This window comes from Oryza sativa, chromosome 6 (genome assembly GCF_034140825.1).
Source record: "Oryza sativa Japonica Group chromosome 6, ASM3414082v1".
NCBI lineage: Eukaryota > Viridiplantae > Streptophyta > Magnoliopsida > Poales > Poaceae > Oryza > Oryza sativa.
This window is the reverse complement of record NC_089040.1, coordinates 2222524-2238566: the sequence shown is the minus strand read 5'-3', so window position 1 is coordinate 2238566 and position 16043 is coordinate 2222524. Positions and strand designations below refer to the sequence as shown.

The following is a 16043-nucleotide window of genomic DNA, read 5'->3' as shown; positions in this document are numbered from 1 at the left end:
AGGGTCGACGCCAAACTAGACGCATCAGAAATGATATGGATGAGTCAGAAGCAGGTGGGAGGACTTTACGCTGCAGCAAGTGTGATCTGCGCGGCCATACTTACAAGACATGCCCGAAGAATGCAGAAGTTCCAAGCGGCGCAGATGCTAGTCCATCTGGACAGGCAAGTGATGGTAGGCGACCACCTGGTGAAGGAACAACAAGCAGGCGCGCAAGGCCAAGGCGTCGTCGCGCAGCAGGCGATTCCATGGTGTAACAATGCTTTCGATTTAGGAAATAAAATGATGTAATGAGTGTTCGGACTAAATACTTCTATCGTGTAATTTCAATTCAATCTTGTTGTAATGAGTACCTCCGACTATTGTTGTACTAGTAGTATTGCGAACTATTCGGTGTTGTATCATAATGTTATCGTGATGAGTGTTCGGACTAAACACTTTTGTTTGTTTGTACTCTTGTTTAATATGTGTTAGTAATTCGCTTATGAACATTTATTACTTATGTTGAACTAATTATTTATATGTTTCTGATCAACCTATTTGATGCAGGTATGGCGTACGACACACCGGCGCTGTTGAACCGTGGGATTGACAGGAACCACCGCTCGTTCCTGTCAGCAGTCGAGGGTGCACAGCTCGGCACCTTCCGTCCACGCACGTCGCGCGAGTGGTTGCGTGTCGACCCCCGTCACGTTCCTTGGTACGCGTATGTTCACATTTCAACTCAACTTTGCTTTGTTTTATACTTATGTTTGAAGTTTGCTCTATACAGGTTGCGTGCGGCAGGCCTTCTACCACTTTGTAGGCTTGTTGAGGCGGCGGCGGACGACCGTGACCCAGCGAAGCGGTGGGATGCAGACCGGTCACTCCTTGCCGCTCTTGTAGACCGCTGGAGACCTGAGACGCACACGTTCCACCTTCCCTGTGGGGAGATGGCTCCGACACTGCAGGACGTGTCGTACCTGCTCGGGCTACCGCTGGCGGGAGCACCAGTTGGTCCCGTCGACGGTGTTTTTGGGTGGAAGGAGGATATCACTGCGCGCTTCGAGCAGGTGATGCGCCTTCCACACCTAGGACCGACCACCACCCTTCCTCCGTACTCTACAGTCGGGCCTAGCAAGGCTTGGTTGCTCCAGTTCACTGTAAGTAAATAAGTTGTTATTATCATACGTGCTTATTTGCGACCGGATCAGTGTTTTGTACTAACATTTCATTCTTAACTGTAGGCGGACCTTCTGCACCCTGACGCTGATGATTACTCGGTCCGACGCTCCCTTGAGGCGTACCTGTTGTGGTTGTTCGGGTGGGTGATGTTCACTAGCACCCACGGGCACGCTGTGGACTTCCGGCTGGTCCACTACGCACGGTCCATCGCGGATGCTCAGCCACAGGACGTGCCGCAGTGGAGCTGGGGTTCTGCCGTGCTAGCAGCCACGTACCGTGCCCTCTGTGAGGCGTGCACGAAGACTGACGCGGGAGCGATCATCGCTGGCTGTCCTATGTTGCTTCAGCTTTGGGCAGCCGAGAGGTTTGCCATAGGGCGACCAGTGGTGGACAGCGCACCCTACGGGGTTGGTCGCAGCGCGCAGTGGCCAGAGGACGGTCCCACGATGGGGACTTACTGGTGTCGACGTGGGGTTAGTGCAACTTCGCTGCGTTATAAGTTTATCAGTCCTCTTCTTTTTTTTTCCTTCACATAACATGTCTAATTCCGATCATGTTTATTGCAGCGTCGTTACGCTCACGTCCAGGTGAGACGTGGTTACCCGGACTTCGTGTTCGAGTTTGACCGTCTCCAGCCGAGCGACGTCATCTGGGAGCCGTACACAGAAGAGGCCGTCGCTGCGAGAGCACCGCTAGGACTTTCGTCCTTGTGCACACGCGACCAGGCTTACTGGCTCACCATCCTGCCGATGGTGTTCGACATTTTCGTTGAGCCTCACTGGCCGCAGCGTGTGATGAGACAGTTCGGACTTAGGCAGGTGTTTCCCGGCAACGTGCAGCCGACCGTCCCCCCTGCCGACCACTCGTGAGTTCGGATTGTTCATTTCTAAATTTTTATGATAATTACATCATCGAGCCATACAATTTACCTCTCTTCACAGGTTGACTCGACGGGGACAGCTAGCAGGCGCACTTTGGGCTCCACGTGTACAGCAGTACGTTGACGACTGGGTGTTAGCTACAGAGGAGGTGATCAACGAGCTCTTCCCACACACGGAGGAGAACTACCGTGACTACCTTCGCTGGTACCTTCCTCGCACTCGTGCGCGTGTGACCTTCACTCCAGACGCCCCAGAGCCGCACGTTGCCGCTGTCACGGACGCGTATCCCACGCACCGTGACCGAGACTACTTCGTGGCGGTACGTCCAATTTGTATTACTTCCAACAATTATGTCATTTATCTTGCATAATATAGGACAACTACTGAATTTTTTATTTCCATCTTGCATAGGCTGATGCGGCACGGGATATCAGTGCCGATATCACCGCAGTCCAGGTGAGGTTGAACAGAGGTTTGCACTTGACTGACGTTGAGCAGAGGTCGACCTTCGACCGGATGCAGGAGAAGATGCGTGCGGTCATGCGCGTCTTCTCCTGTCGCAGCGCCGTGGACGTCGTACCTCCAGCTGGTCCGGTACACCCACGGCCTCGCGGTCCTACCGTCGGAGCAGGACCTCGTTTGTCTTCGAGCGCCCCTAGCTTCGGAGCAGTGCGACCTACAGCACCGGTTTCGCACGGTACAGTTCAGCCCAGATATTAGTTCATTTTTGTTTCAGCTTTTGCACGAATGTGTCACCATGTTTTAACTGCACGTTTCCTCATCGCAGGACCTCGTATGCCTTCGAGCGCGTTCGCAGGCACGACCGGCGCTTCCGCGAGCTCCGCAGGGGCGTTCGCCACCTCTTCAGGCGCGTTCGCCAGCTCTTCCTCTCACGGAGCGTCGATCCCTCGCCCACACGGTACTTTACTTTTTATTAATACTGTTAAATACCTATACGAAACTGATGGTCCTTGTCCAGCAGGATTTGCAGCCGGGATCTTCGGTACTGGGGCCTCTTCGTCTCACGCCGGTAGGACTGGTCCTACTAGCCAGTTCTACGATGACGACTTGCACGGTGCAGACCACCAGGACGTACTAGGCTCCTCTCAGCTTGGAGGAGCTCCAGAGGCGCACACTCAGGAGCAGCCAGAGGTCACACCTGTACAGGCAGGACGGGTTGGCCGTGCCGTACCCCCGGACCGACTCACGTACTCCCAGGGGCACATTAGGGCGCAGGGTAGGAGGGACAGGGGTAAGAGGCCTCGTCAGTAGTGTTCTACCTCTTCAGTCCTTATGTGACCGTTTCTTTTGGCTTACAAACTTGTAAAGCAGTACTACTTTTGCTATTACTACTGCAGTACTACTTGTGTTTGTCTCGTCTACGTAGTTCTTTTCATTCGTATGGTGCTTGAACAACTTATGCTCACAACAACACACTTTCGGCGCTTCACGGTAGTGCCATATCCAGTAGCGCGCACAGTCCACAACAGCACACATGAAAAGCGGCAGCTCGAGTTATCACTATCAACTTTCGGCGCTGCCTGTTGACATAAAGTGAATCACGCCCACGCGTGATCGTCTTGTCACATCTAATGAATAATGTATCTCATTGAGTTCACATATATTGCAGTGAAAACGACGCTATATAATTGACAATCTGAAGGCAACCTCTTCATATCTTCTTTCCCACTACCACACCACACACGAAAATGGAAGCCTATTAATTGGTAATACGTAATCTAGAATTGAGATTATGTACAACATTCTTCACTACAATTTTACATTTTGGCAGCAAACCAAATATGATCAAATGCAATTTTACCTTACCAAATATTTGGTAGTGCCAAAACTTGCTTATATTTTGGCATTAACAAAATATTTGTACGGTAACATTCCAAATATGCCCTAAAAAATAATAAAATTGTATTTTACCAATCTTGGAGATTTTAATCTTGTATAGTTTTCAATATAAAAAGATTTGATAACTATTGATATTTATATAAAAAAAATATAGAGCACAGTACAAAATCGCCCTCCCCCAGGGCGGCAAGGGGGCCGCCTGCAAAATTCCATGCCCCCTCGCCGCCCATTTGCAGGCGGGCCCCCGCACAGTGCAAAATCGCCCTCGCGGAGGGCGGCAAGGGGGCCGCCTGCAAATTTCCATGCCCCCCCTCGCCGCCCATTTGCAGGCGGCCCCCCGCACAGTACAAAATCGCCCTCGCGGAGGGCGGCAAGGGGGCCGCCTGCAAATTTCGTTGACGGCCGTCGCCCGAGAGCGAACGGCCGTCTGCCACGTCATTTTCGCCGCCCTCTGGGAGGGCGATTTTTAAAAATCGCCCTCCCAGAGGGCGGTAGGCGACTATTTCCGTCAATTTTCAAAATGGAAAATTATTTTTGTAAAACTTTTAATAAAAAAAATTATAAATAAAAAAAATTCTGGGGATATGTACGGGGAATTGGATAGGGTGGTGAGGCCGGGCGTGGTGTCACGTGACGGTGGTCAGGTACAGTAGCTGTTTCCGTGCCGGTCCGGTCGGTCCACCGGTTGATCCGGCTCGGTGACCGTGACAAATGATATGGTGTTTTCATCTAGGAATAAGTTCACTTGGTCACTCTCAAAGTTGATTGAAATTTAGTCCATAAGCCTAAACCACAAAATCGGATACCTCGACTCTAAACTCTTAAAACCGGAACAATTTGACTCCCTCGGTGATTTGGAGAGCGGTTTCGCTTACGTGGCGCCTACATAACGATATTGACCGAGTCTTCGTTACACGTGGCGTTGACATGGCACTTACGTGTCATTAGAATTTAAAAATATGCGTGGGACCTATTAGTCATTCAGACAAAAAGAAATGTGGGGCCCACTGATATGTGGGGCCCATATGTCAGTCATCCTTCTTCCTCCTCTCCCTTCTCTCTCTCTCCCCTTCTTCCCTTCGGCCGGTGGCGCGCGGCGGCAGGAAAGCTAGGGCTGCACGACCTAGCTTCGGCTGGCGGCGGCGGTGGGCTGGAGCTGATGCGGGAGAGGATGGCAGCGCCGTCGCCGACGCCTGGACCACCAGGTCGCAGCTCGCTGCGTTCGCCGTCGAAAGGAGCTCATCAAGCAGGTCGTTGTCGGACAGCTGCCTCTCCGCCACCGCCACGCCCATCCGCAGCACATCCTTCGATCTTCTACCGTTGGCTGTACGTGGTTGATGGATCTTCGTTGCCGTTGCCAACCATGCCGTCGATGATGCATGCCCAGATGGAGGAGATCGCGCCGCCGCCACCGGATTCCGGGCTGCCACCGGCGGCGATGGCGATGGCGGCGCCGCGGGCAGACTCGATCTTCTCGACGAAACCGCTGTTGCAGTATGGGCACAGTAGTACAGCTCGCCGTCGGCCGCCGTCTTCTCCGCCATTGCTCCCGATTTCCTCGCCGCCGCCGCCAATGCAGCAGCTTGGATTCCTCTCTTGGGTTGCGACGAAGGATTCAATAAACCGAGAGATCAAAACCCAATGCAAGATTTTTTTTTCTTTTCTTTTCTTCTCTTTTCTTTTGCTTTCCATCATCAAAAGGCACTCAGATCCCCAAATCCAAGAACAGGTTCCATCAACAAGAAACAAAAACCACTCAGATCCACATGTGGGGCCCAAATTTGTTTTGTGTGAATGACTAATGGGTCCCACGTATAGTTTTTAATTCTAATGCCACGTAAGTGCCACGTCAACGCCACATGTATCAAAGACTCGGTCAATATCGCCACGTAGGCGCCACGTCAGCGAAACCGCCCTCCAAAATCGCTGAGGGAGTCAAATTGCACTGGTTTTAAGAGTTTGGGGGTCGAGATATCCAGTTTTTTGGTTTAGGGTCACGGATTAAATTTCGATTAGTTTTGAGGGTCACAAAGTAAACTTATTCCTTTCATCTTAAGGGCTTGTTCGGTTGGGCCGGCAACGGCCGGGATCGGGGCCCAATCCCGTGGATAATCCCGGCGTGGAAAGGAATAAGTTCACTTTGTGACCCTCAAAAGTGATCGAGATCTAATCCGTCCCTAAACCACAAAACCGGATATCTCGACCCTCCCAACTCTTAAAACCGGTGCAATTTGACTCCCTCGGCGGTTTTGGAGGGCGGTTTCGCTGACGTGGCGCCTACGTGGCAGTATTGACTCGGGATTCTGCCCACATGGTGTTGACGTGGCGCTTAGGTGGCATTAGAAATACAAAATGTGTGTGGGACCCATTTGTCATTCACCAAAAGTATGGGTGGGACCCACTGACATGTGGGGCCCACATAAATCATATCCTCCCCCTCTCTCTTTCTCTCAGCGAGCGTGGGACGGGGGCTAGCGACGGCAGCAGTGGGCGAGGGCCGAAGCAGGGGCTAGATCTTCGACGGCGCCGGCGGCGGACGGGGGCCAAAGCGGCGGTGGCCGGTGCCTCCTCCAACCGCATCCACAGCCTCCTCCGTCCCTCCCCGTGGCGTCGTTGCCGGCGGTGGCGGTGCGGCGGCCCGCGAGCGGCGGAGACCCGGGAGTAGCACTAGAGCGGCGACTGCGGCGTGCGGGCGAGGGCCGGAGCAGCGGCGGCGGCAGAGATCGAGACCGCCGTGGAGGTTGGCCGTCGGAAGGAAGAAAACGGGCCACTAGAACGGCTGCGTCCTCGCCATCCTCGGCCTCGCCACCCTCGGCCCTGCCACCGCACTATCCACCGATGCGCTCCACGCCCCCTCTGCCAGCCACGACACACCCACCTCTTCCGCTCTCCCGCCGCGCCCACGAACGGGTAAGGGCCGCCTGTGTCTCGCGTCGGCATCCCCTCGAAGATGGCGGCATCCGGTGGTGGCTTCTTCTGCACCTGCAGCGGCGGCGTTGAAGGTGGGAGGAGCAGCGCGGACGGGGGAGGCGGCGGCGCCGCCGATGGATGCGGTCGGCGTGCCAAGCCGGCCGACAACGACGCGACCCCACGGGAGTTGGGAGGCATCTGCATCAAGCATTCTCTTGCTGGTTCCCGAGTCAATCGGCAAGGGGCGACAGATGAGGACTGAGCTAGCAAGCAGCAGCAACAGACAGTGCATGTGTGTACTAACATCAAGCGGCAAGCCAACAAGCAAAGGGCTGACCGACCGAGCAAAGATGCAGATAGGCAAGCAGAGCAGCATATTCGCACGGACGGTGGCGCGGCCACGGAGGAGGGGACGCGAGGGACGGGAGCCTCGCCGGCCCTTGAGCACCCCCCCCATCGCCGACGCTCTAGCTCCCGTCCCTGCAACCGTGCGAATAAGGGTGGGCAGAAAAAAAAACCGAACCGAAAAGATCGAGACGAGACCGAGAAATTTGGTCATCAATTCGGTCATAGATAGTGAAAGACCGATTTTGTTCGGTCAATTTAGTTAGTCTCCTCGGATAACCGAATAGACCAAAAAGACTGAATTATCAAAAAATGTCTAAATACAACCTAATAAGAGTCTTTACTCATAAGTGCTTACGAATTTTTTTTGTGATTTTTGTGTTGATAATTACCATTATTTCTTTGCATATATGAAAATGTTATTGAATTTCGGTCGGGACCGAGACCGAGACCAAAAAGACCGAAACCAAATTTGTCGTTACTGATATTTTTTCGCTGAAATTCGGTCTTCACTTTTCAAAGACCAAAGACCGAAACCGAAATTTTCGGTTAGACCGAATGCCCACCCCTATGTGCGAAGGGGAGAGAAAAGAGAAGGGAGAGAGAGGGAGGAGGATGAAGAGGAGAGAGGATAATATGTGGGCTCCACATGTCAGTGGGTCCATAAAAATTTCTTTGAGTGACAAATGGGTCCCGCATATATTTTTTTAATTCTAATACCACGTAAGCGTCACGTCAATGCTACGTGGACAGAAGACCGAGTCAATACTGCCACGTATGCGCCATGTCAGCGAAACCGCCCTCCAAAACTGTCGAGGGAGTCAAATTACACCGGTTTTAAGAGTTGGGGGTTGAGATATCCGGTTTTAAAAGTTTAGGGCCACGGATTAGATTTCGATCACTTTTGAGGGTCACAATGTGAACTTATTCCGCGTGGAAAGGATACCGGCCCACAGAAAAATATGCGTTCGGTTAAGCCCAGTCTAGATTTTAACCCGGTCCATCCCGGCGTTTTCCCTGCGCCCCGGCCCGGGAATAAATCATCTAGTCCCGAGGTGTGGAAAAAAACCTCGAGAGGAGGCGGCGGCGGGAGCGGCGCGCGGCGCGACCCGACGGCGACAGCGACGGCGACAGCACGGCTCTCTCATCCGGCCGCCACCTTCTCTCCGGTGAGCACGCTGCCTTTCCTCCTCTCCCCTCCTCTTCCAAATCTAGGGTTAGGGTTTCCTTCTCTTCTCCCTTTCCTGTCGTCGCCGCCATCCCATCGAGCACCGCTCCCGGTCGCAGCATAGCGTCGGCGCATCCACTCTGCAGCCGCCGCCCATCGCCCTCGCCCACGGCGCCACGCCGCCACCGGCGTGGCGCCCTCGGAGAAGAAGAGGCGGAGGAGAGCACAAGGCGATTCTTTGGCTATTCTTGTTGTTCTTGCTGTTCTTGTAAACTCCACCTTGTCGATAGCGTCCTTGAGCTGCAGCGACCAGTTCATCATGCTGGGGTCGTTGATCCGCTGCTTCTTCACTAAACTCACTACGCTGTTCATCTCCTCCAGGAAATTTGCCACGCTGTTAAGCTTCTCCTGGAAACCGTCCATCCATTTGTGCCTCTTTTCTCTGTTAAGCATGATGATCTATTTATCCTAGTTTAGGATTCCAAAATTTTGATTATTTGGGTGCAAACATTTTAAGTAGTACTGCAGGTACTGCCATTGCAAATTCACAATTTGGCTTTAGGATAGGTGAAAAAAGATTCAATACCATATAATATGCTTGTAATTGTTGAGGCTGCAAAGCGGGAGCTAGGCAGTTACAGCTAGCTGAAGTGAAAATCTAGTGGATCTCCTGATATGCAGCAGTTGATGCTGAAGGACATCATGTGAGGCTTCTATTTGAGCAGTTTTTGTCATCTTACAAGCTGAGTCACTTTCATTTCAATATCTATTTTCATTTAAAATTACTGAGCCTATAGAATTTTTCACACCAAGCTTCACTACTAAACTTGACATTTGGTATAATAGAACCGCTTCAGTAATTAAAATGTGATGCCTATAACATCTTATTGCTTTACCTTGATCCCAAAATTGGTTAATTTGGACTAATTTGCCAATTCTTAGAGTGTGAAGACAGGTTGGGTTGTACTGCACTAATTTCTTTATTGTTGTTCCAAGCATAACTGTCTTGTTGAAAAGCATAACATGTGAAGTGGCAGACTTGTTGCAGAGACATGCATCTGTGTATCCCTCAAAAAAAGACATGCATCTGTGTATGATGAGAAGTAGAGATGGAGCAGGGCTTCTTGTGTACTGCAATCCTGAATTTACAGCATTCACTGCAATCACCATTGCTTATCATCTCCCTGGTTCCATGCCCTCTCTTTTTTGTTACTGTTAAATTCTGATGATCAATTGGCAATTGAGGTGTCTGTTCCTTTTGAAGTTTTTATAATTGATAAGGACAACTGCTTGATATTCGTATATAAGCATCTCTTCTTGGACTTGCTTGTTGAATCTGTATCTACAACTTTCCTGTCTAGTTTTTGCTACAATGCTTTCATAGATGTTGTACAGAAGGGAAAATTTGGTTGTTATCCACTGCGGTTTTGCATACTTGTTTACTGTGTTCTGCAAATACTTGTTTACTATGGAGCTAGTAGTGCCATCTTATTAATTATTGGTTATCCTTTTCAGTCACAGAAGGCTATAGTTCGTCATTTGGAGCAATCACTGATGTTGTATTTTATGTGATTAAAATGTGATGGTAGCAGCTTCATGAAGTACTTAAACTCTCATTTTGGGATACCCTAGGAGAAGTTTGGGTTTTGTTGTGTATTTAGACTTCGCTAGTGCAACCTGTTTTGAGTTTGCTATGTGAGATACTTGGAAAGTGAAAAGAATGTTTGCGATGTGCTCCTTGCTTGAAGAAACAGACGCATACACTGTTATCTTCACTGTTATGTGTACGACTTAAAAACATCAAACTGTCATCCTTGTTGCATGCATGAATGACACGGTTGGAGTTAAAGAATACCCGTAGTCGCTTTCATGCATGATTGATGGATTAAAAATCAAATAAAAACATACAGTATTCAATTGTCCTTGAAGAAAAAGCAACAGATGAGTATACATGAAGTATAAACTCTAGTCTGCCAAAACTGTCAGCAAGTGCAGACTAATTTTCATCTCGAGTGTTCAGTTTGAGACCGGTCCGTATTGGAGAATTATTTGAAACAAGTGAACAATGACTATAAATGTGGTACACAATGCTCTTTAGATCATACTAAGAGCAAGTTTAATAGTATAGCCAACTACTAGCTCTAATTTATCTATAGCCAATCTAATAGCTTATCCATACAATAGTTACATACTACACTATTAATACTTAGTCCCACCTGTCATACACACACTGCGTCTTGGAGTCCGTGCTACAGCTGGCTACAAATCTGTAGCCCGCTGCTCTTCTCTCTCCTTATTTATCTCCTTAAAATATGTTTGCTATTGTACCTGCTCTAAGGAACACTATAAGAGCAAGTTTAATAGTATAGCCCACTACTAGCTTCAAATCATCTATAGTCAATGTAATAGCCAATTCATACAATAGTTGCTTACTATACTATTAATATCTGGTCCCACCTATCATACACACATTACGTTTTGGAGTCCGTGCTGCAGCTGGCTATAGATCTGTAGCCCGTTGCTCTTCTCTCTCTCTTCCTTTATCTGTTTAAAATATGTTTATAGCTAGCTTATAACCTGCTATTGTACCTGCTCTAAATGTGGTACACAGTGCTCTTGTTGCAAAGATTATACATTACCCAATTTTATCTCCGATCATTTGGCCATTGCAGTATTTTGATTATATATTTCGAAAAAAAAATCTGTTAAAGAACAATCAATACACTGAACAGGAATAACAATAGCAGTGCCACTAGTGATTTCTGAACATTATCACTGCAGTAGTGTTACATCTTTTACATGCAGTAATTAGTATTTGTACAAGATAGGAGTACATGCGCGTATGTATATTCAGGCGTGGTTAATGCCTAAGCAAGAGGGATGAGCACACCACTACTCTACAGAAGCAGCTGTAAATTAAATTAACGGTTCGATCTGCAGGCCAGGGCGTACTTATATTATTATCTATACCATCTTAAAAAGACAGCAACCGTGGTGTCCGTTCCCACAACTGCCATGCTGACTTGTGGGCCCACATTGTCGGTGAGAGGGGGAAAGGATCCGGCCGCGTGCGTGTGGGGCGGAGAGGTGGCGAAATACGAGCAGCCTGCAGGGAGGGGGTGCCGGTTCCGCCCTTCCCATCGCCGACGCCGGCGGACCTTCACGGTTGCATGCCGCTGACGCCCGAGCTCACCGCCGCCGCTGCTCTTGCTTCGCCCGCTGCTCGAACCCGTCGCGGACAGGCGGCGGGATCCGTCGACGAGAGGGGGGATAGAGAAGGGTGGGCGCACCAGCCGCTCGAACTGCTCGAAGACGGCCAGGTCGGCGCCACCGTTGGCGCGCGCCGCGGCGATGCGGGTGCTGGCCACGGAGCCGGATCCAAAGCGGCGTGGCGTGTGTGCGATGTGAATGGGGAACGAGTGCGGGCGTGGCCGCGTGGGGCAATGAGTGGACCGGGGTTGGAGTTAGGCAGTTAGCAGTCAGGGTTAGGAATGTCGATGGGCTGCTGGGCTGTTCATGGGCTTCTATGCCTTGTGCAATAGTAGGTTGGTTTTTCTGGTGTTTATTCTGTCGATCTGCTTCTGGAGACAAATGGATGATGGCCTCCATCACTCCATGTGAATATATGGGTGTCGTAGAAAACTTTCTTATAGACTGAAATAAGTAAAGGGAAATTCTCAACCAAATATTAAAAATACTTTTTCTTCCCGAGGACTAGCATATCATATACAATAGTTTAGAAATATAGATAATTCATGTCCAATATATTGTTCATCCCTACGAACAATTATGTAGTTTGACATACATGTCTAAAATTATGCTAGATATAATCTGATAATTACAGTGAAAATATTTTTTTTTGGGTTTTACCATGTTTGATGGGTTATCATATTAAATCCTTAGTTTTTACAACCCACTACTAGCAGTGATTTGATCAACCTCAGCCCAGGAAAAGATGCTACAGTACTACAGTTCATCACCCAGCATGCACCTTCCGATGTCCACGCGTTGATTTGATCCAACCGTCCACGCCTCACATGCACATCGCTGCGCCCGGCATAGCTTCCCCAATCCCCTCGATCCTCGACATCCTCTGCGCCTCCCTTCCCAAAATACTCAAATCTTCATCTTCCCCTCGCGAGTCGCGAAGCCCGCCGCCGCCACCTTCTTGCGGAGCTAGCGGCCGGGGTCGTCGCCTTCTTGCGAGCCACCTGCAAGCGCCGCCACCGTTCCGCTTGATTCGCTTGCTCGACCGGCCAATTTCTCAAGGTGGACGAAGGGTGCACGCCCGCTGCCATAGTTGCCTTCGTCCACCTCTTTGCACGGTGTTGACAACATGTGCAGTCTGGTAAGCCAAGCCCTAGCCTGATCTGCTTCTTATCTTCAGCAACCTTGCTTTTATCCTTTGCAGTGATCAATTTGGATGACTTATTTTGTGATGAATCTATCTGTAGTTAGGGTATGGGTATGGAGTAGAGCAGAGCAAGCCAAGCCCTAACTCAATCTGCTTCTCCATCTTCAGCATCCTTGCTTCTATCCTTTGCAGCGTCAATTTGGATGACATATCTTGTGAGTCAGTTAGGGTTTGGGTACAAGCTATGGAGTGGAGCAAGTGTTCTTCTAGCCATTGTGCTGCCGTCACCTTCCTTGGGACAGTGAGGTATGATCTCCCCATTATTTTCTATCTGGATTAGGCCCTAATCTTGATTCAGGTTTGGGCTAGGCCCATCCAGCCAGAAGTCATACGATTTTTCAATAAAAAGAAGTCCTCCGATTGTTGCCGTTTGGCCACTTCTCATTGCCAAAACAATATTAATGTCTGGCATCAATATCTAATGAATATTTTATTTATTTTCCTTGCATATCTTCATTTTAATCCAGGACAGTGGTTCGTCAGCTCCCTGATCCCCTTTTATCATTATGTTGTCCAATTAATTTATTTCACCATCCTTTACTCTACCATTGATAATTTACATGGCCATTGTTCTATGCCCAAGAAATGCATGGATGATTTCAATGTAAAGTTGATGAAGAGTACTGTCCTATCTCTACCAAAGTTTGTCAAATCCACTTGCTTCCTGTTGTAGTGTAGTATTGCTTAAAAGCTATTTTTCATATCATCCTGCCATACGCTTAAATGCATATTCTATTTTCCTTGCCTCAGGTATGTAACTTTATTTTGTTTTGGTACATGTGATCCCAATACTATATGATGAGTAGCTCAGTTACTACTAAAACAGATATATGCAACACAGTTTCCCTCTCCTTTTGTTTAAATACCTAGCTACATATTTATGTGCCATCATCCTATCTCAAATATATCTATACGATTTTTCAATCATCCACAACAACACATGGGCATATTTCGTTTCATTTATCTTTTTTTATTTTCTAATAGTGTACTTGCTTCTTTGAGTGGCTTCGTTTGCTAATTTCTATGTTTTTCATATTTCAAGTTCAAGGCTTCCAGCTACTTGGCAATTGCTCTTTAGGGTTTCTCTACCTGTTATTGCCTGGTATTATTTCAGTTTTTTGGGTAGTTCCTTGGGAAGTCTTATTTGTTGTCCAATTGTTATATCCCTATGCATGATCATTATTTAATTAGTTGTTTTGATAAACGACCTTCCCTACTCTATTTTTTATCATATAAACCGGTATTCGGCTAAACTGTAGCATATATTTTTGCATGGGTCAATATTTATATTTGGCAGCATCTCAGTGACCACTTTCATCCATTTTCGTTTTCAGGCATGGGCGCATGGCAGAGACCACAATATGAGGCAAACATTGGACCTTAGCTAACACGATAACTGAATATTGTGATGGCATTTTAGTGGTTTGTTGCGTATTTTATATAGCTCATGGGTTTATGGCTTCCTACAGGCTTCCACTGATGCTTTTGTGACCGCCAGTCCGGGTAATTTCAACTTTCTCATGCTATTATATACTGATGCTATATTACTCAGCATGCTTTAGGAAATTAGAAACTGTTTTATTCTGTTGAAATTATGCTTTGTTGTTTGTACAGTGTGGGATATGCATGCTCTTCATCAAGGTTAAAATGTGGATGTATTTTCCTTTTCTTATTGGTGGCTAAAATAGATCGATGCTAATTAATGACAAGCTGGCGAGAATACTGAACTCTCATATCTCCAGAATTGGCTATAAAATCACTGGTTCTGGGTCATGGAGCAGTAAACCTTAATTTCTATTTGTTATTGCTAATGGCCAATTTGTATAGATTGTAAAACATATACAATATGAGTTGCCACTGCCATATCTATGATGTGATGTCCGTTGTCCTTCCAAATTAATCATCGCCCAAGGATTCGTTTTTCCTAGGATCTGCTGGTATCGAATTAAGAATGTTGTCTACTATGTACCGAGATCCATGTTTGTTAGTGTAAGATTGCTCTTAAAAAAACTTTTGGTTTGATTACATCACTTCAAAACTGAGAACATTGTTAGATTATATGCCCTTTTTGATATTGCGCTATTACTGTGGAACAGTGTTGCATGTTATCTTGTGATATGCCCAATTCTGATCTTGAGTTATTATAGGTTGCCTCATATGCCCGCGCAATGCGCAGGGGGCACAACTGTGATGTGCTGTGGACATAGTTTTGTTTGACTATCCTTCCAAATTAATCATCGCCCACTGATTGGTCTTCCTGGGAACTGCTACTCTGCTAGGTATTGAAATACTAATGTTGTTTATTTTATTTTTGTTGATGTAATTGTATTATGCACCGAGATACCCGTTGTTCGTGTAACATTGATTATATAAAAAATATTATGGTCCAATTAAATCACTCAAAATTGAGAACATCGTGATATTCTCTTTCTGATCGAGTTATTATTATTATTATTGTGTAGCTCTGTTATGTGCTATGTTGTTTTCAATCATGCTTATTTTTTATTATTATGATTTTTCTTTTATGATTAAGATTATCTTGGATGATGTCGGCGCATCGCGCGGGGGGCACAGCTAGTTTCTTAAAATCCCGATGCAACGCATGGGCATTCAGCTAGTTACTACACGATACAGATACTCCGATAGATAATGCAGCTAGCTACAGGAGGGCACTTGCCATGCTTAACCTCTACTCCTGGCTCAACCTCGTACTCAGGTTCCTCACCGTCAGTGGGATCGTTGTGTAAACGAAAGTAACGGTAATCGAATAAACACCACAAGATGCTGAAAAATCTAATCATGCTTCTAAAATGCATGCATTGATCACAGAAATGAGCAATGTCCTAAAGTAGATTATTAATGGAAATTTTATATATCAAATGACTCATAGGAGATCTGTATATACGACTGAAAGACATCAGACTGTCATCCCTGTACGACTCAAAGACATCTTAGGACGCAGGGGAGGTTCATCCTTGTAAGACTCAAAGACATCTTAGGACTAGGACGGGACGCAGGGGAGGTTCATCCTTGTACGACTAAAACGACATCTTAGTGGGACTTAGCGAGGTCTGTACAACTCGACATCAGGGTGGCACTCAACTCAGGGGAGATCATGGAGATGATCAACGAACGGGTCCTCCAGGTGGTGGTGAAGATGAAGTGGTATAGTGAGACACCTGTCGACGCGAACTGCAATCTTATCGATCCAATCGGCAGAGATGCGGAAGTCCTTCCGGGCGTCGAGCGCGTCACGAGCGTGGCGGGTGAGGCAGTTGCTGAAGAGGCGCGTCAAGCGGAG

The 16043-nt window shown here is 47.8% G+C and overlaps 1 protein-coding gene and 2 long non-coding RNA genes across 3 annotated transcripts; all 3 read left to right on the top strand.

The window, feature by feature from the left end:
- Window positions 1–521: 521 nt before the first annotated feature.
- LOC136356952 (protein MAIN-LIKE 2-like) lies at window positions 522–3909 on the top strand. The gene is made up of 8 exons (XM_066311646.1): window positions 522–700; window positions 773–1142; window positions 1227–1637; window positions 1731–2029; window positions 2106–2364; window positions 2457–2742; window positions 2833–2964; window positions 3028–3909. The coding sequence occupies exons 1-8, from the start codon at window positions 522–524 to the stop codon at window positions 3315–3317; spliced, it is 2226 nt and encodes a 741-aa protein (XP_066167743.1). The 3' UTR covers window positions 3318–3909.
- A 4270-nt stretch (window positions 3910–8179) lies between these two features.
- LOC136356855 (uncharacterized) lies at window positions 8180–10154 on the top strand. The gene is made up of 2 exons (XR_010741882.1): window positions 8180–8329; window positions 9844–10154. It is a non-coding gene; the product is annotated as an uncharacterized lncRNA (long non-coding RNA).
- Window positions 10155–12429: 2275 nt separating this feature from the next.
- On the top strand, window positions 12430–15156 carry LOC136356854 (uncharacterized). Its single transcript, XR_010741881.1, has 4 exons — window positions 12430–12676; window positions 12783–12988; window positions 14077–14245; window positions 14890–15156. It is a non-coding gene; the product is annotated as an uncharacterized lncRNA (long non-coding RNA).
- The last annotated feature ends 887 nt before the right edge of the window (window positions 15157–16043 follow it).

Excerpts from the sequence above, each read along its gene's own strand:
- LOC136356952 (XM_066311646.1), top strand. The coding sequence starts at position 522 with ATGTTTCTGATCAACCTATTTGATGCAGGTATGGCGTACGACACACCG. Across the intron at positions 1,638-1,730 it reads CTTACTGGTGTCGACGTGGG|CGTCGTTACGCTCACGTCCA; the intron begins GTTAGTGCAACT and ends TGTTTATTGCAG. Across the intron at positions 2,965-3,027 it reads GTCGATCCCTCGCCCACACG|GATTTGCAGCCGGGATCTTC; the intron begins GTACTTTACTTT and ends CTTGTCCAGCAG.